At 36.0% G+C, this 23,463-nt stretch overlaps 2 protein-coding genes across 3 annotated transcripts in view; both read right to left on the reverse strand.

The window, feature by feature from the left end:
• Positions 1-202, reverse strand: part of LOC119781324 (collagen alpha-1(XXII) chain-like) — a 40,502-nt gene extending 40,300 nt beyond the window's left edge. The window contains exon 1 of one of the 2 annotated variants that reach the window (XM_038281748.1): positions 125-202. The gene's annotated coding sequence lies outside the window, so the exon portion shown is untranslated. The remainder of the gene's footprint in view (positions 1-124) is intronic. The other variant, XM_038281747.1, reaches the window with a different exon arrangement.
• A 27-nt stretch (positions 203-229) lies between these two features.
• Positions 230-19,966, reverse strand: LOC119781325 (collagen alpha-1(XXII) chain-like). The gene is made up of 15 exons (XM_038281749.1): positions 19,839-19,966; positions 19,697-19,750; positions 18,522-18,557; positions 17,084-17,113; positions 16,571-16,624; positions 16,426-16,470; positions 10,944-10,997; positions 9,553-9,606; positions 9,360-9,413; positions 9,193-9,246; positions 3,559-3,612; positions 3,422-3,466; positions 3,268-3,330; positions 413-466; positions 230-303 (listed from the first exon to the last, which is right to left on the reverse strand). The coding sequence occupies exons 3-15, from the start codon at positions 18,522-18,524 to the stop codon at positions 253-255; spliced, it is 615 nt and encodes a 204-aa protein (XP_038137677.1). The 5' UTR covers positions 18,525-18,557; positions 19,697-19,750; positions 19,839-19,966; the 3' UTR covers positions 230-252.
• Between the last annotated feature and the right edge of the window lie 3,497 nt (positions 19,967-23,463).

A 23,463-nucleotide genomic window follows, 5' to 3' on the forward strand; every position in this document is an offset into this window, starting at 1 on the left:
CCTTATTACCAATAAAACATTCAGAAAAACATTTAATTTTGACCTAAAAATAGTACTAGCTTAAAATTGCAGCATAAAGTTAAGGCAGAGAAGTATTTTCTGATAAAAAAAAGGGTCTACTCACTGGTTCTCCAGGCTCAGGGATTACGTTCGCAGCCTGCCAACACAACACATCAACAGTATATGGTCAATTAAACTGCAGTCTGCTACAGGGCTGTAAATGGTGTAGTGTACATGGAAAACAGCTGGTACTCAACTCACATCTCCTGAAACCCCAGGGAGTCCTCTCGGTCCAACTTCACCCTGAGGCAAGAGACGCCATGTTCACAGATTCTGCATTTAAATGTCCTCAGTTTGGCCAACAATGCTGGGCAACCACCACAGCCATTTTGAACAGTTTATCAACATTTACCTTGTCACCCTTTTCACCTTTTGGCCCAAATCGTCCCTCTGTTCCTTTTTCTCCCTGTATGTAAAAAAGAAGAAGCCATAAACAGGTTTTCTACTCATTTCCTGAGCTGTTTTTATAGTTTGACCGGTTACAGCAGTTTATCGGTTAGACGAAGGCATGGTTGCCCACCTACACCAGGGCTCTGCAATCTTTCAAATCCAGACAGTCATTTTGACCTGAGTCTGGCTGAGTTAAAGGCATTTAGAGCCGCAAATATTTTATAACCTTTCAATAAAACAAAGCTTATTGTTTTTTGTTATGCATGTATATACCTGATGTAGGAAATCTGCTGACATGTCCAACAACCAACAATTCATTTGTATATTCAGCTTTTAAAAACTAAGAAAACACAGAAAACTTCATAAAGATGTACCATGGGTGTTTTTTCGTAGGATATTATGTGATACAAACAAACAATTTATTAAAAAAAACATGATTTTCAAGCGAATGACAAGAAAAGTAGATCTAAAAAACATATTTTTGTCACTTTGTTGCAAAGATTCAAATATTATTTAAAATACACAGCAAAGCTTTAGGACCAATACATTAGCTGCCTCTGTGTATCATTTTAGGCCAATAATAAAGACCATTGTAGAGGTTACAAAGAGCCAGGTGGGCTGCAGTTTACAAACCCTTTATTTATCAATAGGCTTGCACTGGAAAAAAAATCAAAATCTAGATCAGTCATTTTTCTTTAAAATAAGTGCATTTGTTCTTGAATTTAGGAGGTAAAAGATACATTTTGCCAATGGAACAAGACAATTTACACTTAAAATACCTAAACACAATTGCATTGTCTTATTTCAAGTGCATTTTATCGAATTATCTTATTTTAAGAGTAAAAATACTCATTCCATTGGCAGATCATCTTATTAACCTTCTCAAATTAAGGGTAAATACAATTTACTTATTTCTAGATTGTTTTTCCAACGTAGCAAGAATAGCATCACACTGGAAAAGTCGAAGTCTAGATAAGTCTTTTTTTTTTATTAGTGCATTTGTTCTTGAATAGAGAAGGTAAAAGACACATTTTGCCAATGGAACAAGACGATTTACATTTAAAATAAGAAAACACAATTGCATTGTCTTATTTCAAGTGCATTTTATCAAATTATCTTATTTTAAGAGTAAAAATACTCAATCCATTAGCAGATCATCTTATTAATACGGAAGAGGATTAGGGCCACTGAAAAAAAAAAAGTTAACTGATTTTTTAATTTTTATTTTACTTTAACATGGAAAAAAGTCAGAATTCTGACTTTTTTCTCAGAATTCTGACTGAAATCTGACAATAAAAAAAGTCTGAGTTGAAAACTGTTAAACTGAAAGAAAATTTAAAAATCAGTTAACTTTTTTTTTTTTTCAGTGGCCCTAACCCTCTTCCGTATATTAACCTTCTCAAATTCAGGGTAAATACACTTAATTTAAGACATTTTTACAGATTTCTCAATTGTTTTTCCAATGTAGCAAAAATAGCATCACACTGGGAAAAAAAAGTCGAAGTCTAGATAAGTCTTTTTGTTTTTAATTAGTGCATTTGTTCTTGAATAGAGAAGGTAAAAGATAAATTTTGCCAATGGAACAAGACGATTTACATTCAAAATAAGAAAACACAATTGCATTGTCTTATTTCAAGTGCATTTTATCTAAATATCTTATTTTAAGAGTAAAAATACTAATTCCATTGGCACATCATCTTATTAAGGGTAAATGCACTTAATGTAAAACATTTTATTGCTAGATCGTTTTTCCAGTGCAGACAGGCACCTAAGAATCCCCACACTGCAAAAACGATCTGAAATTAAGTAAAAATTTATTAAATCAAGTGTATTTACCCTTAATTTGAGCAGGTAAATAAGATAGTTTGCCAATGGAATTAGTATTTTTGCATTTAAAATAAGATAATTAGATAATATGCACTTGAAATAAGATAATGCAATTGTTTTTTCTTATTTCAAATGTAAATCGTCTTGTTCCATTGGCAAAATGTATCTTTTACCTTCTCTATTCATGAACAAATGCACTTATTTAGATTTACATTTTTTGCAGTGATGGTAACTTTGAAGGACAGAGACTACAAAGTCTACAAAGACTCACAGCTCAGGTGGGAGAACCTGTCTACAAGATAACTAATAGTATTCAATTCCACAAATGATTTTTATTAAAGCACATAAAGAGAGCTGCTATCGAAGAAGAAAACAATGAGAAGTCCCATTTATAGTTTGCCACAAGCCTTGTAGGACAGCGGAAACTTCATAACAAGATGATTTCATCAGATTGGACCAAAATTTTACCTTTTTGGCCTGATGAGAGGCTGTGTGGCAGGAAATAAACCTGCACCACAAAAACATCCTCCCCATAATGATACATACTGCGATGGCATTATGTAGTGGGGATGTTTTTCTGAAGCAGTCATCGGGAAACCACGTTCAGAGATGACAAACGCATAGATTGATCTAAATTATGTGGATAAATGAGGAAAAACTTGATTGTTTCCCAATTGTCAGAGATAATTGGAACAGTTTAAAATCCTTGAAGGGATTTTATATATGGCTTGTTTTTTCTTCTGCATGTTGTCATTCATTACGTCTTTGGTCCAAAGTAAAAAAAACTACCAAGCTAAGCTTATAAGCTATTATTGATGTTTTAGTGACCAGATTAACTGATGGGAGCCTCATAACTATTCTTTTGCATCATAACAAGTAATATTTCACCCAGTGTAAAAGAGAATCTATCCAAGTACAGAAAAAAAGGTCTGTATTTGTGTATGAAACAATCATTTAGATTTGAATCGTTATTTTGATGTTGCTTCCTACCGGAATTCCTCTCTCTCCTCGAGCTCCATCTGCGCCTGGTTGACCAGGGGAGCCAGCTTCTCCCTTTAAGAAATTCACACAACATCATGGACTACTTCCCCTTTTAACTATAAGAATGATAAGTCCGAAAGAGGAGATGCAGGTCTGAACTTACTCTCTCCCCAGGAGGGCCTCGTGGTCCAGGAGGCCCTTCGTCACCCTAACGATAAGACATATAGCCATTGAAATGTTAGAGATTGAAGCCATCTCCCAGGTTTATGGGTGTTACAGGGTTGGATTAAGAAGCAGTACCTTAGGTCCAGGCTTGCCAGGAAAACCATCTGCTCCCCTTTCTCCTCTGGGTCCCTTTAAGGATACAAGATCATTAAGAGATCGTCAACCGAATTAAACAAAAAGAACATTTTGGTGATGGAAAATATGTCAAAGGGACTTTGGGATTGGAAATGCACCACTTTTTTGGTTTAGGGTGTCTTCTTTTTTCATGTATCTGTCACATTTAGATGTGTTGTATCATAAAACTAATGTTGTATTTGTAGGAGTCGCTCAGGTCATCATGAGCTTTTTCTATGCTGCTATCGGCTTGGGCTGCTGGAAGACATAGGGACCACTTTTCATTATTCTGCTTCAACCTATCTCTATTCTTGCATTCTGCAGTGCTTTTTAGTTCCACATCTAACTGTATGTTGTCTCTGCTTTTACTAATCATAGCAGTCTCAACTGATAGATCCGTGTTTGGCTGTGACACCATCATGAAGAGCAATATTAGCTAGGCCTCTGCCATCAACACCTTCCATTATGCATGTTTTGCCCATTCTTCAGTGCTTAGTCCTGTTGCTCTCCTAGACATAGATCTTGGATCAACTTTCACTGTAACCTACTAAAACTTAACTGTTTCTTTCCCAGACAGAGCCAACTGTGGAGAAAGTTTATAGTTACCTTTCTCAACATAGAAAGTATTTAAGGAGTGTTTCTATTTTCGTACTCCTTGAACTCCAAGTAAGCCACTGGAAAAGCTGCTTAAACTCCTGGAAGTTTGTTCTCGAAATTGGATGGATGCTCATGGTAAGGGATTGCTGTAGAGTCAATGACCCAATGCGAGCTAATATCTACCATCTCTACATGTTCATTCAGGAGGAAAGAACTCTGCAAAGTCAATGACTGGATGCAATCAGCTCTTTTTTCTTAGATAGAACACTGAACCAACATAATAGGATGACCTGATAAATTGTCTCTGTTCCTTGAGATGACTTGTGAATTCGTGCTACAAAAAAAAATAAACTGAATTGAAGTGAATATAGTTTTGAAATCATGATTTCACCTAAATGATCTAAAAAAGATTCCAATATCTTCCTTATCCTTAACAGCTAGTTTTGCAACCCTTGGTGAGGCAAACTGCCAACAAGGGATTACCAACTAACAGTAGACTTGGAAGTGGCTCTGGAGGACTTTTGGATCACCATTTTGCTAAATAGTTTTCAATCGACCCACAGTAGAAGGTGTAAACTATCTGATTATGGTCCTGGTAAAGCCTCTCAAAGGGATTTTAGTCTGAAATTTGACCAGATTCTGCCCTTTTCTTTTCTTTGATCCATCAAAATATGGCCTTTTTGGTATCCTTGGATCATTGCCCTGCAACAAGATCAAATTTTGTCATGATCTTGGCGCTGATGGTTTGGTTTTTTCCTTAGCTCCTTGCTCCCCTGTCTAATTGGTTCTGCGGCTGATTATCGCCGATCATTTTCACCTGCTTCCTCTACTATTTAGGTTGTGTGTTTGCCTCCCATCAGCGGCAGGTTATTTGTGTGTTTTTGTGATACGTTCCCATTCTGTAGTCTGCCTGTTTTCCTGATTTTGACCAGTTTTCTGCCCTGAGGATCTCGAGTTTTTGCCTTGCCCCTGTCTGCTCTGTTTGTCGCATCTGGTCCTGGATTCTACCGGCTTCTGAACCTGGAACTGTCTTCTGACTTCGGCCTTGGATTTCCCTTCTGGACTCTGTTGCTGCTCGGCGTCGGCTGCTCGCTCTCTAGGAACTCCGGGGGCGTCGCCCGCCGCAACAGCGGACAAACCTCCGCGAGCGGACTGAACTTTGAATCAGGTCGGTGACTTTGCTCCCAGTCGTGTTAAGCTCCATATCCAGTCACTGACCTGTATTCTCCCATTTCTGCAGAGATCAGCCCTGCAGCAGACGAGCAGCCCCGCGCACCAGTTTTGTTTAATAAACGCTTTGAACTTTCCCACTGCCTGTCTCGCCTTGAATTCTGGGTCCAATATTCTGAGATCATTACAAATTTAGTTGAGATTAAAGGCCTAACAACCAGAGATGGGGGATCCATCAAGTCATCTCCATGTCATGTATTTGTTCTGCATAATGATTCCCCAACTCTGCTGATGACATAAAGAGCAGAATTCAAAGTTGAGAGCAACGCACTACCACCAACATGCCAGATATAACAAAACCCACATTTCCTCAACATTTCTAACACTTGTGGCATCAGTCCTCAGTATTTGTGTTAAGGGTCATTAACAGGTTATATTAAAATTTAACACCTGCTTGTTCTTATTGATGAATTGGGAACACAGAGGGAAACATGAGGGCTTTAAATGTGGTTCTGGGTTCCTTTGTGACCTGGATGAAGAGATATACATTCTTGAAGTTATTATTGAGAGCCAGCCAATCCTGGGATTAACCTCCACTGTGTCATGGTTCACCGTTTGTGGTAATATTCCAGACAACTCAAGTGGTTTCACTTCAGTTTTTTAATGTTTTGCATGAAATCTTCACGCAGCAACGGCAATCTCACACATCATTGTGTTTCTGCTTTGGTTCCCACATCTCATCATGCCCCCCCAAAAGCTTTATTAGCAGTTTGTCTTATAAGAATTCTGTCATTTGAGCTCGTTTTTAAACTTATTAATCTTTTAACAGATTTTTACAAAATATTTAAAGCATCCTCAGTGCTTGTTTGAGTGTCAAGTTTAGCATTGTGGTGCTTAAGGTGGCTGCATGTTAGAGTAGGTCTACCAGCTTGATTCTGCTATTCTTTTTTTAAAGAATTTCAGTACTTTTGTTTGTAGCTAAAAGTTTCTTTTTCCCAATTCTGGTGTTGGATGCTGTTCAACTGAGAGAATTTCTGCCAATATCTTTTATGTTTGTAATGATATGTATCCATAGCAAGGATGTCAAGTTGTATATTTCCAGCCAGGAGGAGATTGTTAATATCTAAAAAGCTAACAAAATATTTCGACTACTTCCCAAAGTCCCAGGGAAGTTGAAAATGAGGTGCCATGGATGCAGAGGAGGGAAGACGAGAAGCGAGAGAAGGAGGAAATGCAAGAAATTTTGTAGCTGCCATCGAAGTCAGAATAAAAAAATAAATAAATAAGAGATGAATAAATATTTAAGTAAAAAATATAGAGCTCATAAATACATTTTTAGTAATAAAGGTTAAATATTAAAGTATAATTTCATGTGTTTCTTGAATATTGTTTGTTTTGATGTGGGGGAACGAGTCCTAATTAAGGGGTTAAGGGGACGCAGCTGTGGGTCGATGGAGTGTTACCTTTAAGGGTCGGTACCTGTGGATCTGTAACGTGGTTCTGGAACAAACAATCAGGCAGACACCGCGCTGATTCCTCTGCCTAAGTCACCAGTGATAAGGACATTGGATAAAGGACTGAAAATTCTAATTTTCTCTCAAGGGAAAGCGGCCAATGAGGTACATTTCAGTTTAATTTACTGTTTACTTTGTTTGACCGTTAAGATTTAACGCGAAGAATATCTGTTGAGTCATATATGTATGTATGTATGTATGGTCGCTTTTTTCCTTTGATGTCCTTTCGGGGAAATAATTAGTTTGTTTGCTTTTCTTTCTGTATGTTTTAACAGTTCTCACGGCACACTATCATACTTCTTGTGTGATTAAAGCCAGTATCTAAAGAACGACTTGGTTTCCTGATTTTTTGACTTGAGAGGGAATTACAAATCTCTTCTAACAATCAACAGGATCAATGTGAGATCTCCAGGAAAAGAATTAGAAGAACTCCAAGCCCTTGCAAAGACTCAGACAGAATGTACCAGGAATGCAGTGTTTTTTTTTTTAAACACTGCATTTGCTGCAGTATCATTGTCAGGTTTGGTTGAAATTAGTTGAGGATCCAAATGCAGAGAGTAGGAGGCAGAGATGATGAAGAGTTAGCTGCAAATGGCAGCAGGAGCACAAATCCAGAAATAAATAAAATAGAAACCAAAACCAGGAGACACCAGAGAGAAACACACACAGAGCAAAGCAATGAAGAGAAACCCGCACTGAGGAACAGCACAGGGAGAATATAGATGGGAGACTGAACAAAGATTAGGCTAATGAGCTGACAAGGAAGTGTGGATAGAAGCAACTAGTGGATGGGGGAAAGGAAACTGGCTCAAGAACACAAAAAACACAACACTGCTGAAAAATACAGTAACCCTTTCATTTACAGCAGATCAGTAACCATGTAATAACATGGTAACAAGCAGGTTACACTATATTACAATGTAACAAGTAACACTTTATGGAAATTCTGGTAAGTTCTGTGCTTCAAATTTAAGGCAGACAAGGTAAAGTCAGACTTCTTAGATATCAAACCGTTATTACAGGTAAAACTCAGTCATTTCAGCAACAGCAATAAATTAATGTATTATCTAGTAAAATGCAGTTTATTTCTTGGCAAATAACAGAAAACCAAATCTAGAAGACAGCAAGCCAATCTTCTCAATTGAACACTTATTTATACAGTACATAACTTGAGTTCAATTTTATAATGCTTTATTTACCTGATCACAAGTAATTATTTACTTTGTGAGCCGTTGGTAGGTGGTGGCCAATAATAGAAACTGTTATCTGGTAAACTGATGGTAATTACCCACCAAAAGTCTCCATTGTTACATAGTAACATGCAATTGTAATTATTACATGCAGGTAATTACCTGCATATATACCTTAATGTTGGGGTAATTACTAAGTAAAGTCTTTCCTGTTACCAAGAAATTTAGTGTGACTTGCTATGTTACTACCATATTATTACATGGTTATCGATGTACTGTAAAAGAAAGCTTTACAAAAAAAAAAAAACTAGAAAAACTGCAATGACACAAAATGGAAAAGAAACAATTACCAAGAAAACAGAATTACATAAATAAAAATGTAAATGAAAACTAAAAAAAAGTCATATCCTTCTCTCTCTCTCTCTCTCTCTCTCTCTCTCTCTCTATATATATATATATATATATATATGTGTGTGTGTGTGTGTGTGTGTAATGTGTGGCCATGTCTTTAATACCTGGTGGGGACAATTTCCTAGGAATATGCTACATTTTGGGGACTCATAGGTACTTGTGGGGACCAACAACTGGTCCCCATAAGGAAAGTTTCTCTTCTTGGGGTGGGGGTTAGGTTTAGGACTAAGGTGTGAATTGAGTTTAGGTTAGGTTTAGGGTTAGGTATGTGTCGGTAATGGTTAGGGTTAGGGCAAGGGTCACGGTTAGGCCATATAAATTAGTGGGAAATGAATGGAAGTCAATGGAAGGTCCCCACAAGGATATTGTGACACAACGTGTGTGTGTGTGTGTGTGAATAAGTAGACAGATTTAAAAATGCTGGAAAAGTATAGAGTATAGGTCCCTTATTAAGAGGCAACCTGCTGTAAAGATAACTGTAAGTAGACGTTAACAGTAAGCTGAAGAGGCCATGTAAGAAGGGAGCCTCTTCTTTAGTCAATGGCTTTTCCAGATTTGCAAGACAGACTGTTCCTATAGTTAGTAACATCTACAACTTGTTAAAAAAAAATACATGTGAGTTACTACAAATATTTCCTTTGGGAAGAAATTTTTCAGATTTTATAATCTTGTTTGTTGCTGTTAAAAAAAGGTTTGTTGAGGCGTATTCTTACCATATTCCCATCAGCGCCAGGAAGACCATCCAGACCATCTTTACCAGGAAGACCCTAAAAAAGGTTGTATCAATAAATAGTTACAGTCATCGAGGACAGATTGCAAATACCACTTTGAGAGCCACAGTATAAGAAGATAATTTTTCGGGATTAGAAATTAAACTCACAGGTTTCCCTGTGTCTCCTGGTTTACCCTGAGACCCTCGTTCACCAGGGAGACCCTTAAAAAAACAGTAATAAAGATATGTCAGCGCACTCGAGATTATCTAAATAAGGCTTATACATACACAGTTTAGATAAGCATCTTTAACAAACCCATAAAAAAAGAATATTAAGTCTTGATTTTAATTTATAACTTACAGGGGGACCGAGTGGTCCTGGTGGCCCCGGTGAGCCTGGCTGACCTGCTGAACCCTTTAAAATAAACAGTGTTTCAATTGATGTTTCATCCTGTATATAATTTGTGTTTATTTTGTGTTTACAACAGTAAAAGATAAAAACTGTAAACTGTCTTACTTCCAACTTTAAAAACAAATCATCCACATATGGACTTGGGAAACTAAAAGTACTGTATGTCCTACTGTAGCTCAGAGGTTCCAAAACTTTTAAGCCTGAGACCCCAAAATTAACAGTGCAACAGACTCGAGATTCCCTAAAAATACATAAAATTACTTCACACTATATGAATCTATCTTATAAAGTGAAATAATTCTATTAATCCATGAATTAATTGTTTAATTAATTAATTAATTAAACAATTGTTTAATTGTTAATTGTTTAACTGATCATTTTAAAGCATTTTCATTATTTTAATGGGACAAGTAATTATCTTATTTATTAACAATATATTGGTTATTCATTTTTTGAACTATTGTTGTCGGAATATTTAGATTTCTTATTTCATATATTAATTTATCCTATTTACTCACTATAAAGGTTTAAACTCAGTCTCTTTCAGCTGCAAGGCCACATAATGCCCCTGTGTGAGGGAGTTTGTAGACCAGATATTGCTTCTTCCCAAAACAAGCCCGATTCTTTCTCAAGGTTTATTCATAACATGTTACTGTTAACCAAAGTGACTATAATTCGTTTTGATTCTGACCACTTTCCATTGTCTTACAACAATGCATTTTTGGTACATGCAATAAGCAGGCGTGCTGAGAATGATCTGTAAAGATTGTTGCATTAATAAAGTTTATGCTGATTAAAAAAAACAGATTGCTTTGTCCAAAGGCAGTAAGAGAGCGACCATAAAAGAAGGTTGAGTTTCAAAGCCATGGAGATGGAGGTAATAATGAAACGGACCCCATCTTATCATCTTACAATACAAACACTCCTTGTACTGCAGCATGGTTTACTATCTTTTGTAAGTTACTGCATTAATGTGTGGGAACAGGAGCTAAAATTGTGTGTTGGATATGAACTATGATAATCCACTAGAGGGCGCTGCTTAAATTACTTGCAAGGAAGTTTAGATTTTTTTTTTAATTCTGCTTTTATTCAAGTGTACACGTCCTATAACAAGTCCCCTTAACTTCATGGTTTAAGCAATGAATTTGTTGTTTTTCCTTTCATATCTATTAGCATAACCATAAAAAAGAAGAGCAACACAAGAGATGAAATCTAAATTGCTAGATGGGGGTTTTAGATGACATCCCAGTATGATTGTCTTGCTGTTATTTGCTGTATATTTTACAGGTGTTATAAGAATGAAGGAAATGTGTGCACTAAAATAAAGGTTTTGTTTCTACCTGAGGTCCAGGAAGGCCATCTACTCCCGGCAGTCCATTGTCACCTTTCCTTCCCTGAGAAACACACATTTTTATCAATAAATTATAAAAAAAAAAAAAAAAGAACAACATTGCATGTATCATAACATTTGATAAGCCCAGTCTCTGACCTCACAATATGCATCTGTTTCTCTTTGGGGAATTTAGAAAACTGCCCCTGAAGTAAGCTAGAGTGAGGGGTTTACTCTCATGAAACAGTTTGTGTAGAAAATCTAGAGGTTTTACATGTAGCTATGAAGCAATAACACCTAAAAGTCTATCCATTTCAGCGGGAGATCTGTGTTTGGGTGCTTTTTCTCCCTGTGAAACACCTCAACATTACATAATCTATCATTAAAAGCCAAATGGAAAAAAATACCTTCTTAATGAAAGCTTAATTACTCAAAATGTTCCATAATATTTCTGAGGGCTAATCTCTTGGTAAACATTGAAGCTCTACTAAAGTCGAAAAGGTTTATTTGTAGAAAACATGCTACACCTGAAATATTGTAATAACCTGTTGCACTCCTTAAACAAATTAAATATCAATGAGTAAGTTGTAGAAACACTCAAAAAGTGATTGCAACTTACATTAAACATTCTGTAAATATTCAAATTCATTCCTACATCCCGACTGATTTCTCTTCTCTTTTTTTTGCTTCATGAGCTGTGCTCTTGAAGAAACAAAAAAATGTGTCTCTCAGGGACTAGCCCCACTAAAAACAAGCGTTTGCCAGAGATTCCTGGATGATCACTTAATGTGTCAAAACCGGCATTGTGAAGAATGCACAGTGCACTTCGTCATGGCACTTTGCAAACTATAAACAGTTTGTTGCACAATTACTGCAATGGGCTTTTATTTTGTGAACTGTACAAAGATGGTCACAGGAAGCTGAAGAAGCCCTGAAAGGTTGTTGTTAAACTTTAGACCAGGATGCACTGTGCCATCAACATGGAGAGGACATCAGTGCAATGGGTATGGGTAGATAACACCCTCTCTACCAGAGCAGTGAAATGGTTCCCAAATAATAAAACCTGGATCACCAGTGATCTAAAGAAAATGATAAACTAGAACAAAAAGCTTTCGGTAAGGAAGATGGGGAATTATTGAGGAGTGTACACAAAGAAAATCCCAGGTGTTAAGCATAAAGAGTATCATACAGAGGAGGTCTATCCATTGTTATGGATAGACCTCCTGCCTTCTTCCATTACCATAAAAAACTTAGCCTTCAATGACCGCAAGGCTGTAGAAAACAGTATTGGTGCTGGAGATGGTGTAGATGTGTGGATCTCAGTAAAAAAAACTTTGAATAGTCATTGCATTCCTATTCTTCTTCTATTCTATTCTTTATATTTTTTTAACAGTGTCCTGTCTGGCGATGTGGCATTACATCAGACTGTAGTATTGGGCTGATACAGGAGAAGGTGCTTTTGAGACATTTTCACCAGATGGTGGAAACAATCAGTCCAATCCACACACTCAAAGAAATCAGACCATAGATGTCCAAAAATTAAGGTAGGTGTCATAATTTGGAATGTCACAGGGAAAAAGTATTGAACATGTGAATCAATGTGCCATCACCCCAAAAACACCATACAGTTGCAGCCATTCAAAATGGCCTTTCCCATTCAAACCCCAGCCAAATGGCAGCCCACTCCCCTTTGACTCCACCGTTTCACTGAATTACAAGGTCTGACCAGGAGATGGCGCTTCTCTTTAGATCTTAATGTCCACAAATCATGACAAAAATAATATTTTAGTACAAATATTGATGTTTATGATCTGCTACCATCTACCAGGATGATGGTGATGAAACATGGGTTGACACTTCAGCAAAACAATGACCCCAAACACAGAGTCAAGGAAACTAGCAATTGGTTTCAGAGAAAGAAAATAAAACTGCTAGAATGGCCCAGCCAATCACCTGACCTGAATTCAATAGAAAATCTATAACCCTCAACCCTCAAGTACTGAAGACTGTGGAAGAATGGGCTAAAATCATAACTGAACAATGCATGTGACTAATTTATCCATACAGGAGGCATCTTGCAGCTATCATTGCCAACAAAGGCTTTCCTGCAAAGTATTACATTTTTTTCAGTACTTTTTCCCACATTATTATTCATCTATCCATTTTCTATCATGCCTATCCCAAGTGGGGTCGTGAGGGGTGCTGATGCCTATCTCCAGCTGTCTACTACCGAGAGACGGGGTACACCCTGGACCAGAGATGGGAAGTAACGAAGTACAAATACTTCGTTACTGTACTCAAGTAGATTTTTCTGATATTTTTACTTTACTTTACTACTTATTTTTATGGCGACTCTTTACTTCTACTCCTTACATTTTAAAAAATTGGCTCGTTACTTTAGTTTTGAATCATTTCAATGGAGTTACCGTTATTATTTTTCACGTCATCAATACCAAATTCAATCTAATTGGATGGGAATCTACGTTGTATTTGACGCACCACTACAAGATGAATCGACAGATTCGGCGGTATTCATTGGCGGCAAATCATTGCAGCTTGGTGGCGGTGGCGTTAGCATAGTAGCATGGACGACGAGATGATTGAAAATGAACACGACGGAGATCTAGTCCTATTGGCAGACATCCATTTAAAATGTAGGCAACGGCATGAAAAAAGTGGTTTCTACTTTTACTTTTATACTTTAAGTAAATTTACTAGCCTGTACTTTGTTACTTTTACTTGAGTAAAGAAGTGTAATCAGTACTTCCACTTTTACCAGAGTATTTTTTAACACAAGTATCTGTACTTTTACTCAAGTACGGAAAGTGAGTACTTTTGACATCTCTGCCCTGGACAGGTCAGCAGTCCATCGCAGGGCAACACAGAGACAAACAACCATTCACACACACACTCACACCTAAGGAGAATTTAGAGAAACCAATTAACCTAACATTCATGTTTTTGGACTGTGGGAGGAAGCCAGACTACCCAGAGAGAACCCACACATGCTCAGGGAGAACAAATCAAAGTCAATGAACAAAATAACATAATTTAGCAGTCCCGAAAGATAATCTTTGAAATCAGCAAAAATTCCAATCAAATTTTGGAATCAAAGAATTTGATTGACAGATGACTGTTGATATATGATTGGCCGAATTTAGGTTTTCAAGCTGATGTATAACTAACTGGCCTGCATAAGATAATGAAAAAAAAAAACACAGATTTTAAGACAGGATTTTTTTTTTTAATAGAAATTTTCTAACTTTTGGGACAATATAGTCTGATAAAGAGTACTTTTATATACATGTTTAAGCCAAAATTATTTGAAATTTAAATATGATTTCCCTATGACTTTAGGAAAGATTAACAAGCTGATAAAGGATGGCTCTGTTCTAGGGTCTCCTCTAGAACCTCTGAAAATAAGTTATGATTAAGAATTCTTCATAAAAAGAAAATTATGGAAAATAGTGAGCATCCTCCTCATTAGATTTTAAACAACAAAGCATCTTAATTCAAAGGCTTTTCTAGATCCTTTGGAAGACAGACTGTTATAAGAGAAAGTTCCTGTCTACATCTAATACAATTCTGCAACACCAAATAAAATAAACAAACATTTATTTTCTCTTGGGACAAAGAAAGAATGTTAAAATTGAACTCAAATGATGAACTTTAAAGCATCCAGCTACGAGTGCACAAGATCAAATGTTTTTTTATTCCCTGCACAGCCTCCCATAATAAAAACATAAAAAAGCACTATATTACTGTTTTCACACATATAAAAAAGTGGAATATGCTCAATGGTTTGCTTTTTTTCCTAATTAAGTCTTAGTTTAAATTCTCGAGAAGCTCTGGGGAAGTGATGATTTAATGGGATCAAAGTAGGTCAGTTTGTGCCACAAGAGCTTTGGCTTCACGCAACTGCCAAACTGAACAGCTGCAAATTATAACTCCAGACCCCTGTTAATGAGGAGTTAAACACTTCCAGAAGAACAGAGTGTGTGTGTGTGTGTGTGTGTGAGGGGCTTATATGTAATAGTTTCACAAGAAGTAACATAAAAACATGGAGTATGGTTTCATCTAAAAAAAGAGCAGTAAGGGTAAGGGTTCACCTTTTATTGCAATTAAATTATTGCACCTCATTAAAGAGAATTAGACATTCACACTAGTAATTTAAATAACATAAAACTGAAAAAATTAAAATAAATAAAAGTGTAATAAAGGCTAATTTAGAAATAAACAATATATATATATATATGTATTAGGGCTGTCAAAATGAAAGCGTTAACGCAAGATGATTAATTTCTGGAATTAGCACCGTGCTGTTTTACCCATAATTCAATTGTCTGTTAGAAAGAGATGAAGGGGTGAGAAGAACCCGTTGGCCCCCTGGACAGACTGATCGAGTATTAAAAAAAACAAAGATGGAGCAGTAAATAAAGATGTGGGTTGCTCACACTGCAAGAAGAACTTTTGGTTTCACTGAAGCACCTCGAGTCTTAAAAATCATTCATTTGTCGGAGCTTCAACCTCAGGTGTTACGTTTGGCATGCGTCAGACCACCCTCACCTGCATCCCACGGTTCCATGCAAACGAGTCCTCTCAGTTGCTGGCCATATTGTTCAGCAGAAACAGTTCGCTTTGCGTTCAGAAAAATGTTAACCAGTGAGTTTGCCTTAGCAACTGGCTAAAAGATGAATACATAAAAGGTAAAAGGTCCATATGTAATTATTTAAAAGCGGAGTTGTTCCACTCACCTATGTTGTTTTTCCTAAAAATGAAAAAAACTAAACAAAACAAAGGGCAATGTCTAAGTTTCCAAAATTGTTGAAAATATGTATATTTTTTTCATAAATAAAAAACTAAATGTAACATCCACTTCTTCTTATTTAACCCCTCCTCACCGACCGCAGGTGGTCTTTCTTTTTCCTCAATGCTTGGGTCCTGGGAGCTTAAGGGTTCTGCCCAGTATGTTTACAGTTCCAAGTACTGTTATGTCCGTTAGGAAATTATTATCTATATTGACATGACTTGAAATATAATCAATGAAACTTGAATATTTTGAATGATATTATAAGTATACTGAGTGAAACTTGTCTTTTTTATTCCCGTAAATATTTCCCTTAAGGAAATAAATTTCATAAACAACAAGTCATATAAACACACACATATAAATGCATATATATATATATATATATATATATATATATATATATATATATATATATATATATATATATATATATATATATATATATATATATATATATATATATATATATATATATATATATATATTGATGCAAGAGAGCAAATCATGAACTGAATAAAAATGAAACCATATTATTTATTTGGTGTTGTTTGTATCAGTTATAAAAAAAACCACTGACCACAACAACCAGAATTTATTTTCTTATGCCGTTGCAAATGTCCCGTACGTATAGCACTACCTATTACCAGATCAACCACATTCAAAATCAATGTGAAAGTCTTACTCGTTCTCCACGCTCACCAGGCAGACCTTTTGCCCCCATAGGACCCTAGGAAACACTGAGTTAGTCACAACATCCACAGTCCAATTGAGATTTTAGCAAAATTGTCTAATTTTTATCCTTAAAATCAGAAGTCATTTAGTCTTACTGGAGGTCCAGGGGGACCATCTGCCCCTGGTGGCCCACGAGGTCCAGGTTCTCCCTGAAACAAGTAAAAGGCCATGTATGAGTATGCGTTGTACTTAGAACTGTGAGGACAAAACAAAGTTGATTGTCTTTAACAGGTGGTAGAAAATTATAGGTAGACCTTAAAAAATGTCAGGTTTTGAGGACACCCTACATCAATGGATGCTGCCAGGATTAGCATTTGGTTTTACTGAATTACTGTACTTCACTCTAGAAATGATAGCACAACTTACGGTTTCTAATGTCTTTGTTTATTTTCCCATAAACAAAAACTTGACTAAAACGAACTGCCTTTGTTTATTTTCCCATGAAAATATTATATGTAACTATTAATATTAATTAAGAATAAGAATTATTAAGAATAGATATTGAAGTAGATGTGAGTGAAAAAAAAACAACACACAATAATCATGAACTGTATCTCTCCATGGTACTGAATGGTTGAAATATGCTTCCAGCCAAACATGTTACTCACCCTTTCACCTCTCAGGCCTTCCAGTTGGACCTGATATAAAAAGGAAAATAGCAGATCAATGAGATGTAACTTTAATCAGTGGTTACTCTGGTATTTTAAACTTTATTATGACAAAGATCCTGATAACCAACTCATTAAAATTTAGTTCTGATTCTGTTAAAGTTTAGTTAATTAATCCAATAGGGATTAATTAACTTTATAGATTACTGTAACCCAGTAGTATATATTATTGGCAGGAGAGTCCTTCTCAGAAGCATCTAAGTAGGAGGAGTTCATTGATCAGATGAAATATTTTTTAACAGTGTCTCTGATATTCTGGTGAAGGTTCTCAGTCATCCAGGTCATAGTCATTCCCAAAAATATGAAAAACAATCCACTGGACTTTGTTTCCAAGTTTGAAGATGTTTCGCTTCCCATCCAGGAAGCTTTTTAAATTCAAAATGTCAGGAGTAGCGTTGAGTTCGAGGTTTTATACAGTAGCCCAGCAAAGCCTTGTTTTTCTTAGTTTTGTTCCAAAAACAGGGCTTTGTTGGACTACTCACCTCTTGGTCAAGAGGTGAGAATCAGGTCCTGCAAGTACAAGGCCATGGTTAAACGAGGCCTGTGCCCCTTAGGATTCTGCCTAAACTGCAGGAGTTGAAGTTCTCTGCATGGTGGATGGACACTGCCTTAGAGGAAGGGTGAGGAGCTTAGACGCTCGGTAGAGTTTCTGTTTGGCTGTGACGCCATCCTGGAGAGAAATATCAGCTATAAACACCTTTGTTTATAGATGTTGGAGATCAGTCTGTTTTTTCGGTGTGGTCCTGTTTCTCTGACTGTGACTGGCTGGATGTGCTCTCTTCATCCTCTGACATGGGAGCTGGCTCAGTGCTCGTCTGCCTGGCTGTGTGTTTCCTGGACAGGGCCGCCTGTGGAGCTGGTTGACAGTTGCCTTTTCTGCCTCTACATTTTCTGTATCTCTGCTTCTGTCTCCTTGAACCCGAGTCGGCCTTGGAGGATGGCCGCTCACACTGAGCCTAGTTCTGCTGAAGGATTCTTCATGTTAAAAGGGAGTTTTTCCTCTCCACTGTGACTACAAACATGCTTTGTGTGAAGGATTGCCTTCGCGTCAATGAGTTGATGCAATCAACTGGTTTTCCTTAGAAAACTTTGAATCAATCTAACTTTCTGATCTGGTTGAATCGTCTCAGTAAAGTAGCCTGAGATTATGTGTTGAGAAATAGCGCTATAAATAAACAGAAATTAATTGAATTGGATCACTTTAACAAAATTTTTAATACTTCTGACCCCACTTTATGTTTTTTATTGTTGTATTATATTAATAAAAACAAAATATATATAAATACATAGGACATGCTGAAATAAATGCCTCAATGCAAGTTCTAGGGTTGAAATACTGGGGTTTGGGTTAAAATGTGGGGTTTTTACTGGCACTTACCATATCCCCAGGTAATCCAGGAGGGCCTCGATCCCCCTGAAGCAGAGTTAACAGAAAAAACAAACATCATCAGAATAACTAGACCCTCAGAAAGACGGCCATGACACAATGTGTTAAAAACATGGCTCCTGCCTTAAATCATAAAATGACTCCTGCTAAAGTGTTTTGTCATCACAGGCTGAAACAAAGTAAAACTGCTAGTTTAATTATCCTGGAATGTGTTTCTATGTGAACCTTGACTTTCGTGTACATACAGCATGGATTTGGTATTTCAAGCATGTGTCAATAACAAGGATACATCAAAGTCAGTAATTACAGACAGACAAATGAGCTCCACAATTTATTTCCTTAGACAAATTACTTTGGTGGTGCACTGAGGAGACAGAGGAATGTCTGGTGAAAGAAGACTGATGCTCTGCAAGCGCTGAAAGGTTTCTCCATTTACTAAATAGAAATAAAAAAAAAATGCAATCTAGAAAGCAGACTTTGATCTCTTAATCAAAAGAAAGTTTTTGCTGTTTTCTCAGACTTCATTTGGTTTTTTATTAGATTTTCTTTCAAATGTAAGTTTTTTTAAACTGTATTTTTAATCTTTTATACAGTTTTTTATATTTTATATTTTTTATTTTTTAAATGTATCTTTCTTGGATACATAAGAAGTCTTTTTACGTTCTTTCCAAAGAAACAGATCACATTCTATTCTTCATGAGCCCATTATAAACAGTCGCTCATGACGTGTTTATTGACCAATAAGAATGATGTTGGTAATGTCCATAGAGACCAATAGAACTGTCTCTTTGCCCCACACTCCAGAGAAAAGCCGCCCCAGAAATAAAGAGATTGTGATCTGCAAAGTGGTAAAGTAATTACCTGAATAAAAACAAAAGAAATTATGAAAAAAGTTCAAGAATTAAAATGCAAAAAATGTTGGAGAAATAAAAAAAAGGAAAATTTAAGAAAAAAAAAAAAAGGAAACAGAGCAAAATTACTGGAAAACATTTTTGAATAAGGCATTTTTCAAAGTGTAATTTCTTGGTTGCATTTTTTTTTTTTTTTTTTTATCTTTGCTAAAAAGACTAATGGAAAAAATAATCACTCCATTATATCCTCTATACATTTAAAATGTATTTAAACGAGATGTCTTGCACACATGATGAATAGGAAGGTGGGCAGACCTTGTTGCCTTTGATTCCATTTGGCCCGGGTGTTCCAGCCAGTCCTCTCAAACCCTGTTGGAAAAAAATAAAATAAAATTGTAAGGAAATTGAAATTAGTTCTGTTTTAAAAACAGGATGTTAAATATATATGTAAACTCACATCTTTCCCAGGAAATCCAGGCTTTCCTGGTAATCCGTCCACACCTGGTAGACCCTAAAGCAAAAAAAGTTTGTGTGAAGTTTTTTCCTGACTGCAGGAAGAAGAAAACTGTTTTATCACATATTTTGCCTAAAAATAGCCGAAAAAAACAGCAAACATTATTAAACCAGTGGAAGCCAGAGGTGGGTAGAATCTAATATTTTATAAAAAAAAATGTACTTTAAGTAGTTTTACTTTGATATACTTCTTACTTTTAAATGAGCCGAATTTTGTCAAGTATCACTATTCATACTTGGGTAACATTTCTGTCTACTTCGCCCTCTGGGAGTAAATGGAGCTATTCTAAGATCAGGTGAAAATATAACAAATGGTTATTTACCCTATTCTAACATATCTGCATTAATTATTTTGAGTTAATAAGTTTTAAGTTGAAAATCTTATTTGCAGAAGTGTTTCTTCTGCATCAATTTCTTATTCATTATCATATCATATATTTGTGCGGGTTTTTTTCTTCATTTTAGTGTAGTTAGTTGAGTATTTTATTGTTTCTCTTTTAACTCTTCACTATTATGTTATTCTTATACATTTTTCTAAGGTCCACATTTGTATGACAATTGTTTTCTATAATCTTTTAGCTGCTGTAAACATGAATTTTCTCCATTGTGGGTGAATGAAGGGATTTTCTTTACTTTTCTATTCTATTCTATTCTATTCTATTCTATTCTATTCTATTCTATTCTATTCTATTTTAAATACCTGCCCATAACATTTCTCTGACTACATCAAGTATAGAAACAAAATCAGATTCTGTGGTCCAACACAGTACTTGGGTAGCCAATTTGCAAAACACTTTTTTACTCTTGTCTGACTTGTTGGATGAGTATTTTCTACTATTAACCAAGTGGAAATATGATAGGGTAGCACTCTTACTTGTGTAAAATGTTTGGCCGATCTACTCCAGTGGCCTATCAGCGCATTTTCATTGTGACGACCAGGCAGGGATCAATGTGCTATTAGGGAATGGCCGAAAACTTACAGGCACCAAAACCAGTTCAAGGTCAGTCTACACTAATCACACCGACAGAAAGTTTTTTTCTCAAGCCCTTGTTAATAAAGATATTTATATGCCGTCTAAATTAAAAATATAGTGGACAATCTCAGCCTTCAGGATGGACAGAGATGGCAAAAGTACTCACTTTCAGTACTTGAGTAAAAGTACAGATACTTGTATTAAAAAATACTCTGGTAAAAGTGGAAGTACTGATTAAACTTCTTTACTCAAGTAAAAGTAACAAAGTACAGGCTTGTAAATTTACTTAAAGTATAAAAGTAAAAGTAGAAACCACTTTTTTCATGCCGTTGCCTACATTTTAAATGGATGTCTGCCAATAGGACTAGATCTCTGTTGTGTTCATTTTCAATCATCTCGTCGTCCATGCTACTATGCTAACGCCACCGCCACCAAGCTGCAATGATTTGCCGCCAATGAATACCGCCGAATCTGCCGATTCATCTTGTAGTGGTGCATCAAATGCAACGTAGATTCCCATCCAATTAGATTGAATTTGGTATTGATGACGTGAAAAATAATAACGGTAACTCCATTGAAATGATTCAAAACTAAAGTAACGAGCCAATTTTTTAAAATGTAAGGAGTAGAAAGTACAGATATTTGTGTAAAAATGTAAGGAGTAGAAGTAAAAAGTCGCCATAAAAATAAGTAGTAAAGTAAAGTAAAAATATAAGAAAAATCTACTTGAGTACAGTAACGAAGTATTTGTACTTCGTTACTTCCCATCTCTGCAGGATGGATCATGTTATCTATTAGTTGTCCCACATGCCTATCATCAAAATATTGTCATTATGAGTGCGTATGAAATCGTACGAAAAGTTATGCACCGTAATTTCGTACGTTTTGGACGTTTTTTTCGTCGTATGCGCATGCGCATCTGACGCGCCATTTACGAATCTAGAATATAAATTACAATTAACCCTGACCCTGACCCTAACCCTAAGATATAAAACAGCAAGCAATGTAGTTAGAGACATGAATAAGTGATGATTGCACTGTTTTTCCCAGTTTTACGTCCGTCCGCGGATCTGCTTTTTTTTTCTGTCTGCCAGCGCATGCGCACTGATCTGGTTTTTTGAGGAAAAACGTCCAAAACGTACGAAATAGTGTGCATAACTTTTCGTACGATTTCATACGTTCTTCAAAAAACCAGATCAGTGCGCATGCGCTGGCAGACAGAAAAAAAAAGCAGATCCGCGGACGGACGTAAAACTGGGAAAAACAGTGCAATCATCACTTATTTATGTCTCCAACTACGTTGCTTGCTGTTTTATATCTTAGGGTTAGGGTTAGGGTCAGGGTTAGGGCTAATTGTAATTTATATTCTAGATTCGTAAATGGCGCATCGGATGCGCATGCGCATACGATGAAAAAAACGTCCAAAACGTACGAAATTACGGTGCATAACTTTTCGTACGATTTCATACACACTCATAATGAGAATAGGTTGCTATCATTGGGATGTGCTCTCCTAAAACGTGTTGCTACACATGTCTGCTTCTAGTGTTTATGTATACAGTTAGCTTCACTTTCAGCCATGCAGTGTAGCTCTGCTTCTCTCAGCGTATAATTTAAACATGACAGAGTCACAAGAAGCAAACTGTTTTTTTTTTATGTTCATGACAAGAAAAGGAAGGCTCAGAACAAAAATAAAAGGTCAGAGTGTCTTTGGGGGAGATTATGTGACATAAAGACAGAAGAGCCGGTTAGATGGTCTTACGCAGTTACTCAAAAAGTGACTACAGTCCATTATAGTTCTACATAATATTAATAATGTTTATCCAAAAACTACAACAATATTAAACAAGTTATGATATTTATCTTTGCTGAAATGTGAGATTCCGGGATTATTTGCTAAAACACATACCTTTGCTCCATAATAATTAAAAACTGGTATTAAACTAGTTCTAACAATAAAAGTAATGCTGCTTTTATCATCTTTATCATCTGCAAAAAAAAGTAAATTGTTTTTTTGTATAATTTTCTGAAAATAAAATGTCAAATTATTTAAATTATTTCACTTAAGAGTGTCACTGCTGATATACGAAGGTCACTGACGCCGTTACAGATGAGAGAGAGCAGGACTTTTAACAGATAACACGAAGGCTAAAAAAACATGATGTACATGATGATTCCTATACAGTATCTTTAAAAAAATGGGATTATCTAATATTAAGGATCTACATTATGTAAGGAATTCCAACAGAGGTGATGTGTTATTGCTGGTAACTGTGCTTTCTGTGGCCATCAAGAATTTAGGATGCTAAATTTGGTTTGAACCCTTAAACTTTTTATTCTTTGTGTAAAATCTTTTTATAGATGCCACGTCCCACACAGTAAGGCAATAGTAAATCTGTTCATAGGATAAAAAATAAATCAGAGATAGAAAAGTATCTCAGCGCTACTTATCTTTTTGGCTTCTTATCATAGGTGGGTATGGTACCCAACATTTCTTACCTAAGTAAGAGTAGCACTACTTTAACATTTGTTTACTCAAGTAGAAGTAAAAAAGGAGTCATCTAAGAAATTCCTGAAGTACTGGGTACTTGCTGG

This window comes from Cyprinodon tularosa, unplaced genomic scaffold, assembly GCF_016077235.1.
Source record: "Cyprinodon tularosa strain WSP-4 unplaced genomic scaffold, ASM1607723v1 ctg175, whole genome shotgun sequence".
In the NCBI taxonomy this organism is placed as follows: domain Eukaryota; kingdom Metazoa; phylum Chordata; class Actinopteri; order Cyprinodontiformes; family Cyprinodontidae; genus Cyprinodon; species Cyprinodon tularosa.

Coding starts and splice junctions, on each gene's coding strand:
- LOC119781325 (XM_038281749.1), bottom strand. Junction 467..3,267: donor GAGGAGAGAGAGGAATTCCG/GTAGGAAGCAAC, acceptor TTTTACATACAG/GGAGAAAAAGGAACAGAGGG. Junction 304..412: donor AAGGTGAAAAGGGTGACAAG/GTAAATGTTGAT, acceptor CTCTTGCCTCAG/GGTGAAGTTGGACCGAGAGG.